The sequence below is a fragment of the Lagopus muta genome, chromosome Z, assembly GCF_023343835.1.
Source record: "Lagopus muta isolate bLagMut1 chromosome Z, bLagMut1 primary, whole genome shotgun sequence".
Taxonomy (NCBI): Eukaryota; Metazoa; Chordata; class Aves; order Galliformes; family Phasianidae; genus Lagopus; species Lagopus muta.
This window is the reverse complement of record NC_064472.1, coordinates 34547463-34557621: the sequence shown is the minus strand read 5'-3', so window position 1 is coordinate 34557621 and position 10159 is coordinate 34547463. Positions and strand designations below refer to the sequence as shown.

At 45.4% G+C, this 10159-nt stretch overlaps 1 protein-coding gene across 1 annotated transcript in view; it reads left to right on the top strand.

Moving 5' to 3' along the window:
• Nucleotides 1-950: 950 nt before the first annotated feature.
• Nucleotides 951-10159, top strand: part of MLLT3 (MLLT3 super elongation complex subunit) — a 109685-nt gene continuing 100476 nt past the window's right edge. Inside the window, exons 1-2 of the mRNA XM_048931684.1 lie at nt 951-1181; nt 1413-1593. Of these exons, the coding sequence (XP_048787641.1) occupies nt 1170-1181; nt 1413-1593 (193 nt within the window). The 5' untranslated portion in view covers nt 951-1169. The remainder of the gene's footprint in view (nt 1182-1412; nt 1594-10159) is intronic.

The window sequence follows — 10159 nt, the reverse complement described above, 5'->3', positions numbered from 1 at the left end:
AATTATTATGGCATGTGTGAAGTCTTCAAATTATCAGTCAGCTCTGACAGGTTTGTGGACACAGTGTGAGCTGCTGACTTGCTAGCTAGCCCGACGAAAGATGAACAGAAAATACATGAGCCTCAACATTTGTACACTGTAGGCATACGGCATGGATGTTCATACAACAGCAAAGTGAACGGTTAGTTACTGTGTGACTGGTGGCATTTTCACAAATCGCATCCAGCCCTCTGGGAGTGGGCATCGAGTCAACTACGTGTACGATACGGCACTGGCTCGGTGGAATCGGGGGATGGTCGCGCTCGCATTTCAGTAACTCGACGGAGGACGCGGGGATCCGCGGGGTGAGAGCCGCCACCGGGAGGCGCTTCCAGGAGCACGGCAACGTCGCCGGGCAGGGCTTCTCTTCGGCCCGACGCGCGGCGGCCGCCCCGCTGCCCACAGCGCGATCCGGGGCGCCGCTCCGCGCTGAGCCGCGTCTGGCACTGGCTTGGTCGCGGCCGCCGTTGAGTTTTGAAAACGCAGCGTAGTGCTGTCAGCGGCGCAGCCGGGTGAACGACCCTGAGCGCCACATCGCCGGCACCGGGCTGCCGCGCACCGCCCGCTCTTAATAGCGGTTCTTAAGAGGACGCGCGGACGGCTTCGGGAGCCGCTCTCACCGCGTGCCTGTAACGCAGGGACCCGCGCCCCCCTCCCGCCCGGCGCCTCACCGGCTGCGCGGCTGCTCACCCTCCTTAACCTGTTCCTTTAAGGGCCGCGGGGCGGGGTGGGGCGGGCGGCTCGCGGCCGCGCCGCCGCGTGCCATTGGCTGTCCGCACCGCACGGGTGCCCGCCCCCTCCGCGCACTGTTATGTCTGTGTCTCGGTGTCAGCCGAGTGGGGGGTGCGCATGCGCGGCGGGCGCCTATCTAGCCGGCGGGGCAGGGGCCAGCGCTGAGAGGGGGGCCGGCGCCGCCGTCGCGGCCGGCCGGGGGTCGGTGCGCTGCAAGGCGCGGAGGAGACGGAGGCAGCCGCCGCCACAGAGCAGCACTGGGCCGGCAGAGGATGCCCGCCGCACTCCCGCCGCTGCCGCCCTACGCGGCCGCCTCCGCGCCTTCATCTCCATGAATTAGCGCCGCGGGGTGGGGGCGGGGGCCGTGGTGAGCGCCCAGCGGAGCCGGCGCCCCAGGCATGGCCAGCGCGGTGAGTGCCCGGCCCGTTCCTCCTCGGTTCTGCTCTTTCTCCCCCGTTCCGGGCTCCCGGCTGCTGCTCGCGGCGCGCGGCATCTCCGGGCGCGGGGAGCAGGACTGTACCGCGACCGCGAAGCGGCTCCCGGCGCTGCCCTGGGTGGTGCCCGCGGCGCGGGCTCGGCTCTCGGGGTGCGCGTCCTTGGCCGCCTGCCCGGAGCTGACCGCCCGCCGCCTCTCCCCGCAGTGCGCCGTTCAGGTGAAGCTGGAGCTGGGGCACCGAGCCCAGGTCAGGAAGAAACCCACTGTGGAGGGCTTCACCCACGACTGGATGGTGTTCGTCCGCGGGCCCGAGCACAGCAACATCCAACACTTCGTGGAGAAGGTCGTCTTCCACCTGCATGAGAGCTTCCCAAGGCCCAAGAGAGGTGAGGCTGTCCTGGGGAACGGGCGGCCGCCGAGCGCAGAACAAAAGCGGCGGCGCCGCGGGCCGCTCGTCGCCCTGCGCGGACTCGAGGGATCCAGCCGCCTCCCCTGAGCCGCCGCAGCCGCCCGCGGGTCCGCGCCCCGGGCACCTGCGGCCGCGCGGGACGAGCGCCTCCGGGACCCGGCCCGCGCGTTGCTCCCGCAGGCGGGGACGCTCCGGACCCTCTTGCGCCGGGGCGGGTCGGGTTCGTGGCTGCGCCGCTCCGGCCCTTCGCCCTTCCCGCGCCGCCGGTCCGACCCCGCCGCGTCCGGCGTGATGAGAACTTGCGGAGCGGTGAGGGTGTGCGGCGCCCGGGCCCGTGCGGGAGGTTGCGGCGGCCTTTTGTCTTCAGGTCCGATCCGGTCGTGTCCTGAGCGCTGTGGCCGTTAGCGGAGGTAACGGTGTGAACAAAAGAAGGTGCTTTGTTTGTGAGAAGGTTTATGCACTCGTGTAGGCGCGATGGTTTGCAGTTGTCTTTCGTCGGATCGGTAGTCATTATTGTCACATAGAGCTGCCGCTCCGTAGAATGACATCGAAAGGAGTCTGTTCTGTCTGGAGTACCTGGGGGAAATCGGGTGTTCGGGAAGTGGAGGACGGGACGTTTCTCTGTATTGAAATGGGGAAGATTTTTGAGGCAAGGTTAAAACACATATTCTCATTTAACGTTTCTCAGTTCAAACTGGGACTTTAGTATTTTTTGCACCCATTTTGTTTTTTTTCAATTCCTTGAGGATATTTGGTTCACTTTAACCAAATGAACTCTAAGAAATGCAACACTTTGATGTTGATATTCTCTTCTAGAATATATGCTATTGTTTCTATTTTTGTCATTGTAAAGCAGAGTACATTTTTTTTCAGCCTACGTGAAAGCAGAAAGGTATTGTACAAATAGTTTTTAACTGCATATATGCAGTACTGCTACACGTGTGGTGAAATAAATTGCCCAGATTGCACAGTGAAGTCTTCCTTTCCTTCCTGTTTCCCGCTGTTTCTTGTGTAGAAAAGCATGGCTTTAGATTGATCTGAATAGCTTGGAAGAAAAACTGAGAATGGGTTTGAGTAGCCTGATAGGCAAACTAGCATTGTTTGTGCACAGTGGATGGGGTGGTGTGTTAGAAGCAGTGATAGAATGTAGGTTTAATACTTTGAAGTTCTGTGACTGCCTAGCTGAGGCTTATGACACTCTCTGCTTTTATTACCTATTCTGTGTTTTCTTTTTTATTCTTGTCTGGCCTCAGGAGACATGACTTTGCAATCCAGGTTAGGAGTGATGTGGATCTTGGTAATAGGAATGTATTTGAGGACTTCTGCAAGTGAAAGATGGCATGGTTTGCTTCTGTGAATGCTTTGTGCCTCCAGCTGCTGAATTTAGTTATGCAGTCATTTAAGCTATTGTTTTAAAGTGTTTGGAGTTTTATTTATGTGCATCTTTTTCATGATGTGGCAACTGCTGGGAAAGATGCCAGCTTATATAGCTCGGGAGGGGACTTGTCATATTGTGATTGCACATGACTCAGATCACAGGATATGCTGTCTTTGGTGGGAGCAGTTGCAGTAAGACCATATGGTGAGCACTCTGCTTGCTCCTAGGCTTTGCTTAGCCTCCTGAAGCTGCAGGAGTGTGTGTACTGGTGCAAGCACCAGAAATCTCAGGTTCTTGAAATCACAGTGGAAATGAGGAGTGCGGTGCTGCTGTGTTTGAGTCATCTAGTATGCTTGTGTTTAATGGGTTGGTGCTGATATGTGCCCTGTAAATGGAAGTGTTCTGTGTGGTTTTTTTTTTTTTTTTAACTTCCAAATACAATTAAGATTTGGTCGATAATATTCTAGGTTTTCTTGCTTTGTAAGTCAGGGCTGCTAGTTGGATTCAACCTCAGGTGGCCTTCAACGCTGTAGCTGAAATGTTGCATGCTCACCAGGAGTAATGCGTTTGCTAGTAGTGCTAGTCAAGCTACTTCCTCTCCATCACTATCTTGGAAGTTGTTACACACTTTAATCCTTTTCTGTAAGCTAGCCTGCCAGTAGAAGATGCATGGTAAGTTCTCAAACTAATCCTGAACCATGCTCTGAATGATGAGTGTCAGAATACTGATGAGTTGTAAAACTAAACTTCTTGGTGAGTAATCTTTGTATCTCTGGATTATTGCTGTGAATGGCCACTCTAACATGTGTGCTTGCTAGAAAAAGTTCTAATTCATTAAATCTATTTGTTAAAACCTCGGATCAATTCAAGAATAATAAATGAATAGGCAATCATAGGTTTTATTAGCTCATAATGTGTTTCTGCTGCCAGCTCAGTTCTTATTATTGGCAGTTGTTCCAAACATCAAGGGAGGAGAGGAATTATTTTCTGAAGCAGCTTTTCAGTGCACTTGCATTGCATGTTCATGAGAATAGCTGTTTGAATGTCTGTTCGGCTTCAGCGTTGTTTTTGTTTCTCTCTTCTCCCTGAACCAGGATTTTGGATATACTGGAGGATGATGGTCAGTTTGCAAACAAAGCTGTGCTCGTGTGTTTGCTCTACTAGTAGCTGCTGCATGCAAGTTGGGTCCAGTATGCTGAAAGTGCATCATTTTTAAGGTGGGAGCACAGCTAGGAATGGCATTTGGCCTCTGGAGCACAGATAAGGCAGTGTGTGTGCAGGCAGGAGAGGAAAGTGATGGTGACTGGCAGGGAACAATGTGTGTATAAACTGGAGTGACCTAGAAGGAGTTTCGTTCATCTTTTGTTGTGTCTCACCTTAAAAACTTGAGCTTGGCAGTGGTTTCTTTGTTTTCGGTTGTTTGCCTTATGGTGACCAAGTTCTTCAGTTTGTCTTCGCACAAAGGAGCACATAGCCGTTCTCCTTGTTTTCCTGGTTCCCTGTGCTCTGACCCAAGGCTAAAGCATGTCTGTGGAGCAAAATGTGCCACTGGATTATAGGTAGTTTTGGTCCAGCAAGTAAGCTGCTCAGAAAAGAGAAGCTGGCGCTCTTCTCTGATAATATCTCTCATTTCCTCAGTGGCTAAGAAATTTAGAAATACTTCATTACTTTTCTTATCTTAGTGTTGGTGCTCTACAACAGCGATTTCACTTGCTATTTATCTTGCAGCATTTCTGTAAGGGAAAGCTTCTCTTTATACCCTTCAGTGGTGTGTTTTTTTTTTTTGTTTTTTTTTTTGTTTTTTTAAGTACATGTCAAAAACTACATTAGAACTGGTACGGTCTCAGTGGTTAAGTTCCTATTAAGTAGTGATAAGTCTTGGCAAACAAAATCTACCTGAAAAAGAGGTGAACTAAGACTTTTGAGCTAAGAACAGTGTGAAAATGCAGGTTTGGGCACTGGAAGATTGTAGCTTAGAAAGTGGAATGTGTTGCTTTTCTTTGTGGTCCTGGGAGCAGCAATTGTTACTACATCATGTCATACCACAAAACCATCTTGAGTGATGGAAGTAGAACTGCTTATTATTCTGCCATAACATTCTTTAGAAAATCTGTGTTTCTGTTATTGACTTGTTGTTGTTTTTTGTTTTCTGATAGACATTTCAGTAGGAGTGTGCCTAAATAACCTAAGAACTTAAGTTAATTGTAGTTCTTCAATTTTCTTTTTTCCCTGGAGACTTTTTTTTTTCCTCCCATGTCTTATCTGAGCCTAGCCCACCACATATGATTAGATGGGAATTTCTTTTTCTGTCAGTCTTACAGGTTCACTTTTGATACAGTGCTAGGTTTGATAATGCAATGTCATGGCAGGCATTGCTGTTTTAACTTTAAGAGCGTTGTTGGCTGAGGACTAGCTTATCAGTGGATTTCAGCTGCAGCTAGAGAGAACTTCTGATGTCTAGTGGACATGTTTGTTCAACAGGAAACTCTTGAGATTTAATGTAGCTACTGCTTTAATAAGAGGCTGAAGAGCTTTAAGAGTATATTGGTGTTTTCAAGTGCAGTTTGTAATTCAGTCCAGCGTAAGTTACAAGAGCATTTCACAGTGTTCTTTCTCAAAGTGAATGAGAAGCAGCTGAATTTACTGATGCTCTCAAGTTTCATCATTACATGAGTGCCATCGCTGAGTACTGGCAGGACTGACAGTAAGATGCTACTTGTCTAGGAAAACCTTGTCCTAAGAAGTAATTTTATTTCTCTGGTAAGTCTCTAAACATGTCAATGCTTTAGTTGGAAGTATACAGTGTAATAGACTTGATTCCTAGATTGAGCAGTATACAGATGTTTTCTAAGTAAACAGATCTGGTGATCCATTTTCTTCTTTAAAACCACATATATTTTATCAGAAGTGATGTGCTGTGTGGGGTGACTTGCATTGAGTTTAGTTCAACTGAAGTTTAAATGGAAGACTGAAGTGTGATGGTCTGTCCTTACAGACAGGAATCGGTGACTGTGCAGTCTGTAGTACATCAGTGTAACTGTACGTGTGAATAACAAGACCTGCAATATTTCAAGCATCACTAAGTTATGCTTTTTAACTTTAATTTGCACACTTTTTACTTGTGGTTGAATCAAGTGTTCTGTAGCTTTTATTTTCACTTTTCTGGATAGAATGTCAAGTTTGTGCTAGATTTTTTTTTTATTATTATTCCTATAGAGCATGTCTTTGCAGGGGTGCTGACCTGTATCTGTTCTGTTTGATTTCATAATCCTTAAGAAATGAGCCTAGGTTACTAGTGATGGCCTATGGAATTTGTCTTGTGTCAATTTTAAATAGCATTTCATGGCTAATACAGTGTTTTTAGTTTAGGAAGTTGTGGCTAGGTCTCTTCTAAAGGTAGAATGTTGATACTCTGTAACTAAGACTCAAAGGTGTTAAAAGGAAGGAAATGAATTGTAGTTTCAGGACAATTGTGAATCACAACACAGAACAATCCTAAAGATGTTCTGTGTAAGGTGAGATCTGCTGCATCTTCATAAGAGAAATGGGAAGATGTCAACGTTGTTAAATCAGTAGACAGTTAAAGTTATTAGCTTTTACTCCAGAAAATGAAAACAACTGGATTTGCTATTTGTTGTTGTTGGTCTGTCTACTGCTGTGCAGTTTATATCCTTGGGAAAGTTAAAGTGGAGCAAGATTTTGTTTGTTTATTTTTAATATCCATCCATTTATTATTACAGGATAGATAAAATGAGCTTCAGATACAGTTGAGATTTTTTCCACCTAGTGCTTTGTAAGATGTTTAATTTGGTCAGTTACTCTTCATGGTACTGTTAAGGGTATAGGGAGTGTTCTTTTAAACAATGATATACACTGTGATTAGGGATTTGAGGTTGTTTTGTCTTTGATTTAGGCTTTGGAATGAAGTGCTAGAGAGTTATTCGGTTCCTTGTTGTGTTGGGATCTGTGGAAAAGACTAAAAACTTCACATAGCTGATAATGCTCCAAACAGACAAGGAAAGTGCAGATTAATTTATAAAGGCTTAATCCAGTCTGTAGGCTGCTGCATTTTTGTTAAATTCTTATGCTGGACGTCGGCATGTTTAAAACAGCTAGGTTTAGTTTGTAAGGGATTGTTCTACTTCTTCACTTCCCAGCAGTGATTGATGAACGTGTGAGAACAAAGTAACAATCAAATTCTAGCACTTGTGTACATTTGCATGAAAATTATGTTCTACAGCAGGATGAGGAAACACTTGGCTTCTCACTGAAAATGTTATTTGTTTTTCTTTTTTGTTTGTTTGTTTTTTCTCGTGGCTTTTCATTGTGGTTTCTTGTTCATGAAAGGGAGGAAGAACAGAGTGGTATTTGAAATATTTGTACTTTCTGCGTGGGAAATTAATTCTAAGTGTCTTTTACTGCCTGCAGTTAAAAGATACAGCTAAAATATTAATACTTAATACTAATGCAATTTATTACTCGGTTCAAAAAAACATAACATTGCTGGTTAAAACTTCTTTTAAAAAAACAAACAAAAATAACAGCAACACCACCTTTGCTTATTTCTGGTGTGCCATCTTTTTAATTGTACCGTGTTGTTTTTTTAAGCCACATTAGCAGATAAGTCTGCTGCTAGCAGGCTCAGTCAGTCATTGGTAAGTTTATTTCATCAGCCAGCTTGTGCTGCTGCCCCTGTGCGGAGCATTGGTGCAGAAGTGTCTGCTCAGGGGAGCTTTGGCCTGTGCCTTGCTGTTGTTGCTGGACCATGCTTGCTGTGGCAGTGTGGCCTGCTGCTGCTGCACCTCAGTGACTGAACAGAAGTATTATGAACACAGAATATCTCTTGAAACGAGGGCTTTTAGATAGCTGCTCGTGTTGGTAGACTTGTGAGGGAAATTGAGTATTACTTCTGTGTATGTTTAGTGGGAGGTGTTATTTTACCTTTCACTTGCTAACTTTAAAGGACAAATAATCCAGAAAAGAGTAAAGTTGAGATTCAGTTGAGACAGAACTACTTCCATAATATGTGCTGGAGGCTTTGAATTTTGGAGCTTTCCATTGCGTGTGGGAAATGGGGCAGATCTGAAAATGTTTGTGGTAACTCAGAGGAGCTTTTCTGTTGAAAGAGGGCAAAGTCTTACTGGGGAATTTTGCTTAGTAAGTGTTATCCTCTTGAATAGGTAAATCTTGGTATTCGGTACTGGACCAAAACTTAACGACAGTCTTTGCACATAGTCTTACTTCAGGTGAGTGTTTTACTGAAGCACTCGATAAAATCCGTTTATAGCATGGCTGTTCCAGAGTGGTCACAGCACTGACATCATGCTTTACTGAAAAGCACCTTTAAAGAGAACAGCATACTCATAATTTTAAGCCATCACCGCAGTTTTTTGGAGTGTGAACTTGGGGAAATAAGCAGGTAACAGTATGCACGGTTTTGTTGTTTTTAGCAAAATCCAGCATCTAGCTGTTTTCAGCCAACACCCAGCTGATGTCTTTTGTTATCAGAAGGCCACACAGGCATTCGAGGTACTACTGGCGTTTAGGATATGTGCACAATGTATGCTAACTTGCTGTAGTCTTGGTGCTTGGGATTGTTGTTTCGCTTGTTCTTGCCTCTGAGCTCACTCAAGGCTGACTGCATGGTGCTGGGAGAAACAAAAAAGGATTGGAATTCTGCTGCCAGCAGATAAATTTGTGCTGGATTCACACCTGGATTTTGAGGGAGAACTTTCACATGCTTGAAAACTAAACACTGACAGTATTGGTGCCAGTCATTGCCTTAGCTGAGAGGCTGACCAGAGGATGGGAGCAGAGTTGTGGTAGTATCAGTAATTATTCCTTCTCTTGTATCAAAGCAGCAGCATAAAAACTCCAACCAGATAGATTTCAGTCATCTCACAAATAAGTGATATCGAGAAATAAAGACATAATCTAATGATAGTAGTAATATCTGGAAGTAACAAGCATGTACAGCATTTGAAATTTTTTTTTTTGTAAAGCAAAACAAAACTTTTACTTTTCATTTAAAAATCCAGTCTAGAAGGAAATCTATGTGCTACCTCAGTGGCAGAAAATCTCATGAATTCTGTAGTACATGAAGATTATTTATATGTTTTGATGCTGCTTCTGTTACAGCTTTGCCTGCCTTAGCTGTAGTAACCTGTTCTCATCTGTGATACAATTCATGTGCTGCTAGAATTCTAAATCCTTCTGACAGTCAACTACTAATTTGTTGCCTGGCTGTTATCATTGCTGTAGAATGTCTTTTGAAGGTTTGTGGTTTCTGTGAATTGCGCTTGAACCTAGAAAGTGTGCCAGAACAAAAGTACAACTCCTGAAAATTTTTCCTCCTTTCTGTTGAGCCGGATATTATCCCATTCTGCAAAACATTGCTGTGATGTCTCCTCAGAAAAAAAGGATTTTACCTGTAACTTGCAGTCTGCTCGGTAGCTTGTTTGAGCTGGGCTAACAGAGGCAACAATAGGTTAGGTGTCTTTACTGACTGAAGAATAAAGATACTTTAGGGAGCTTGATTTCTCAGTCCAAGATTTTTTTTCTTTTAAAGTTGGTCTTGCTGTGAGAACCAGTGCACTTCCTTGCTTAATAAAGAGGATAACTGGAACATCTAAATGAGTTCTGTGTCATGTGGGATTAGCCTTGTCTGTCTCTTATTCGTAAGTATGAGAAGGCAGCACTGTTACAGCCAACATTTCTATTTACTGAACTAGCATCCTTTCTTACCAGGTGACTGGCTTTTAGTATTCTTTACAGCAAATCTTCCCCATACTGCTCCAATAAATGCATGTCATCTTAATGTAGGAAACTACCTGTAGCTCACTGTAACAAATGCTGCAAGGTATTTGCATTTACTGTGAAGTGATTCTCTGCAAGTTCTCTGTGGTCCTTTGGCAGTCATGTAAATACACTGAGACCAACCCTTGAATATAAATCGAATAAAATAGCCTGGCAACAGTATAGCTGATGAGTTTGCTTCTGCAAGCATTGCTGAGCTGTCGTAGCACCACTCTTCTACTGAGTGGGTGGAAGGAGAGTTGCCCTATCCATCATTAATGCAGTACTGCATTGTATCTCATTTGCCCTAGCAGGGAAGTAGGTTTTACTTCCGGACACCTCAGGAGGTCAGAAATAACTCCAGGGAAGC